A 4,565-nucleotide genomic window follows, 5' to 3' on the forward strand; every position below is an offset into this window, starting at 1 on the left:
GGAACCCTCTTACACTGTTGGTGGGAATGCAAACTAGTACAGCCACTATGGAGAACAGTGTGGAGATTCCTTAAAAAACTGGAAACAGAACTGCCTTATGATCCAGCAACCCCACTGCTGGGCATACACACTGAGGAAACCAGAAGGGAAAGAGACACGTGTACCCCAATGTTCATCGCAGCACTGTTTATAACAGCCAAGACATGGAAGCAACCTAGATGTCCATCAGCAGATGAATGGATAAGAAAGCTGTGGTACATATACACAATGGAGTATTACTCAGCCATTAAAAAGAATACATTTGAATCAGTTCTAATGAGGTGGATGAAACTGGAGCCTATTATACAGAGTGAAGTAAGCCAGAAGGAAAAACATAAATACAGTATACTAACGCATATATATGGAATTTAGAAAGATGGTAACAATAACCCGGTGTACGAGACAGCAAAAGAGACACTGATGTATAGAACAGTCTTATGGACTCTGTGGGAGAGGGAAAGGGTGGGAAGATTTGGGAGAATGGCAATGAAACATGTAAAATATCATGTAGGAAACGAGTTGCCAGTCCAGGTTCGATGCACGATGCTGGATGCTTGGGGCTGGTGCACTGGGACGGCCCAGAGGGATGGTATGGGGAGGGAGGAGGGAGGAGGGTTCGGGATGGGGAACACATGTATACCTGTGGCAGATTCATTTTGATATTTGGCAAAACTAATACAATTATGTAAAGTTTAAAAATAAAATAAAATTAGAAAAAAAAATTTTTTTAGGGTAAAACAAAGACCTTTGTTTAAGGAATGTGGTTATATGCTACACTTAGATGGGCTGAAAATAGACCTCATATGTTACTTAGGCAGGGATGATGCTCTGTTTGGGGATTCCCAGGTGGCTCAGTGGTAGAGAATACGCCTGCAATGCAGGAGACTTGGGTTTGATCCCAGGGTTGGGAACATCCCTTGTAGAAGAAAATGGCAACCCACTCCAGTATTGTTGTCTGGGAAGTCCCATGGACAGAGAAGACTGGCGGGCTACGGTCACAGGGTCTCAAAGAGTCGGACATCAACATAGCCACTGAGCACGCACACACACGCACAGTGCTCTACTGAAAATATCACAAAGTGTTTTGGGGTGAAAGGATACCCAGAAAACACTCTAAATCATTATCCAAATCAGTTGATGATAAAAAATAAATTCTTTATAGAGAAAACAATATCTCTGATATTTCAGTGGCAGCCGCATTCTGTGAACTGCTGTTTATATTTCTTTAAATAGCAGCATTATTAGGAGGAGATAGAAATTATAAATCACCTCTGCCATTTTACAGTTATTGGAGTATACACAATATCCATACATGTAAAAAAGAAAAGGGTACTACAAAAGTATTAATGCACAGGGTCAGGATTAAAGGTAGCAACCTCTTGTGATCGATATTGTTAACTTTTGTCCTTTAAAAAATTGTGGTAGAAATATATACAACAGAATATGTACTCTTTCAACCATGGTAAGTGTACAATTCAGTGTGAATACATTCACAGTGTTTGATGTTGTTACATTTTTAAAATTAAAACTTTGGAACTAATTGCTTTCAAATCAAAATTTTGTGTTCCTATCTACTGGCTGAAGGAAAGGATGGAAAAACAAGATTAAAAAAGTGGATATGAGATTGAGGAATAAACAAAGTTGATTACAATTTTAAAAAAATAAATAAATAAATAAAATACATTATAGTCATGGCATTCTATGGAATAAGTTACATGTGAAGAAAATATTTAGGTGGGGATTGTTATTACAGATGTTTAGAGGATTATGGTATAAACCAAAAATTGGAAAATTCAGGATTGGGAGAAATCTTACAAGTCTTCTCTGACTCACCCAAATGAGACTCAAGATCCCTCTAATACATTCTTAGAAGAGGGCACCCAACCATTCTTAGCAATGAGAAACAACCCATGGAAATAAGTTACCTCATCTTAGGCCAACTCTAATACCTAAGTTCTTTTAGTGAAACTACATGATCCTTTAGTAACTTCCAGCCATTAGTTTTACCCCTTTCAATTACAGGCACCTCAAGCCATCTAAGGGGTCGCACAGAGTCAGACACGACTGAAGCGACTTAGCAGCAGCAGCAGCAAGTAGTTGTGGATAGTGACACTATGCCCCTTACGTATCCTCTTCAGAATTAAAATCCCCAGCTCCTTCAACCTTTCCTCAAATATAATACCAAGTGTCCCTGACCATCCAGCCTGCCTTCCTCAGAAAAACCCCATTCTTGAATAGGATGGAAGAAAAAAGTAAAAACAGAGCTACCATATGACCCTACAATCCCACTCCTGGGCATATATCCAGAGAAAAACATGGTCTGAAAAGATACTTGCACTTCCAGTGTTCACTGCAACACCGTTTACAACAGCCAAGACACAGAAGCAACCTAAATGTCCATGGACAGAGGAATGGATAAAAGACGTAGTACACACACACAATGGAATATTACTCAACCATTAAAAAGAGTGAAATAATGGACCTAGAGAGTGTCATACTGAGTGAAGTCAGAGAAGGAGAAATACCATATGATATCCCTCATATACGGAATCTTAAAAAAAAAAAAAACAAATGAACTTAAAAAACCTGAAACTCATAGAAAACGAATTTATGGCTGACTGGTGGAAAAAGGGAATTTGGGAAAGTCAGGTACATACTGCTATAGTTAAAATGGATAACCAACAAGATATTGGATAGCACATGGAACTCTGCTCAACATTATGTGGCAGCCTGGATAAGCGAGCGTTTTGGAGGAGAACGGATACATGCATTTGTATGGCTGAATTCCTTGTTTGTTCACTTGAAACTACTACAACACTGTTAATCCGCTATACCCCAATACAAAATAAGAAGTTTAAAAAAAAAAAAGGAAAGAAAAACCTCCATTCTTGCCTGAGAGAATGTCAAAACTACTCGAACAAACCCTCCCCATTCTAACTTCCTGATTCCCGGTGGAACCCAACATCTCCCCCTCTTAGAGCTGACACCACATAGATGCCCCTAACTGCCCTTGCCACCTCCATCCAAGCAAGTTTTTGGCGTGGGAAATAGTGCCCCTGATGCTCCTTCGGAAGATTAGGATAAAAGAAGTGACCACAGCGGGAACAGAGACGCCCGCCTCCTCCCTTACCGGTATTGCTTGGGGTCGCTGGGAGACTTAATGATCTCAGGGTCTCCGGCATTATTGACAGGCCCCCTCCGTCCCTCCTCCTCAGATTCATCGGCTCCCAGACGGGCAACCCGGCCGCTCTCGCCCAAATCTTGTCCATTGGGCTGCAGGTCAGGGCAGCTGCAGGTGGACTTCGCCTTGTTCCTTCCAGGCATGGTCAGTGTAGGAAAGTGTCTGGCAGCCGCCGAGTCTTCACACCGACCCCGCGCTTCTATTCTCGAAAGCGCCGCGAGCTCCCGCCCGGCCTCACACAACTTCCTCCCGGTGGCACAGACTGCAGCAACCGCGACTCTCCTCAGCATTCACTACCAAGACGGAACGCTGGGCATGCCGTTCCCTAGGGTCCACCTCCTCCTCCTACTCCTCCAGCCGCTCCTCCTCCTCCGCGTTCCAGAGGCGGTGGCCGCCGGCGCTGTTGCTGCCGCAGCCGCTGAGGTGGACAGGCCTGAACCCCTCCCCCAATCCGGTCTCCCTCAAGCCAACTTCCCTCATCCCCCCCACCCTCCAGACCGTCGATGACGCAACTGATATTAGCCAATCATAAGGCAAGAGAGCAGTCACGCGCAAGTAACCAACCAATAGGAACAGGGAATAAAAAAAGGAGCCAGAGACCGGGCCGGATTCTCAAAGCACCCAGCGAGCTTTTCGAAACCAGAGGTAGGAGGGGCGAAGAAGAAGAGGCGGAGAGAGCGGCGCGTTGGCCGACGGGAGAAGGGCGCAGGACTGCTGCGCAGCGTTTATGACGTAAGCGTGGAGGGCGTTTGAGGTAGCAACTGAGTGGGCTCTGTGGCTCAGAGGAAAATATTCCCCTGAGGCGAAAACTGGTAAGCGAGTGGAGAAAATCCCCCAGCCTTTCCCCCACCATTTATGTCATATTTTGTGCATCCTGCTTCTCAAACCTGGGGTGGAGACTTTGGCAGTGACTCAGCACGTTAAAAGCAGAACGCCGGAAGTATTTTTCTGCCGCCGGATGGCAGCGGCATCTGGAGCTGAGCTGAACGATAGAAATAGTCATTTTGAGTCTCCTTTTTTGTAGCCTGCCAGACATTAGTGCTGCTCGCCTTCAAGGCCTAGAAAGTGCTTAAAAGACAGGTGTAGATGTGTTCACTCTATTGTGCGAAAACATTTTTTAGCTCCCTCGCAGATGAGAGTTCACAGCGTTCAGTTCAGTTCAGTCGCTCAGTCCTGTCCGACTCTGCGACCCCATGAACCGCAGCACGCCAGGCCTCCCCTGTCCATCACCAACTCCCGGAGTCCACCCAAACCCATGTCCATCGAGTTGGTGATGCCATCCAGCCATCTCATCCTCTGTCGCCCCCTTGTCCTCCTGCCCTCAATCTTTTCCAGCATCAGGGTC

General features: G+C 45.1%; 1 protein-coding gene across 2 annotated transcripts in view; it reads right to left on the reverse strand.

The window, feature by feature from the left end:
* The window catches only part of NRD1 (nardilysin (N-arginine dibasic convertase)), a 103,788-nt gene extending 99,962 nt beyond the window's left edge, over positions 1-3,826 (reverse strand). The window contains exon 1 of one of the 2 annotated variants that reach the window (XM_010849746.1): positions 3,170-3,826. In XM_010849746.1, coding sequence (XP_010848048.1) covers positions 3,170-3,510 — 341 coding nt within the window. In that variant the 5' untranslated portion in view covers positions 3,511-3,826. The remainder of the gene's footprint in view (positions 1-3,169) is intronic. The other variant, XM_010849752.1, reaches the window with a different exon arrangement.
* Between the last annotated feature and the right edge of the window lie 739 nt (positions 3,827-4,565).

Source organism: Bison bison, unplaced genomic scaffold (assembly GCF_000754665.1).
Source record: "Bison bison bison isolate TAMUID 2011002044 unplaced genomic scaffold, Bison_UMD1.0 scf7180017851016, whole genome shotgun sequence".
NCBI classification, from domain to species: domain Eukaryota; kingdom Metazoa; phylum Chordata; class Mammalia; order Artiodactyla; family Bovidae; genus Bison; species Bison bison.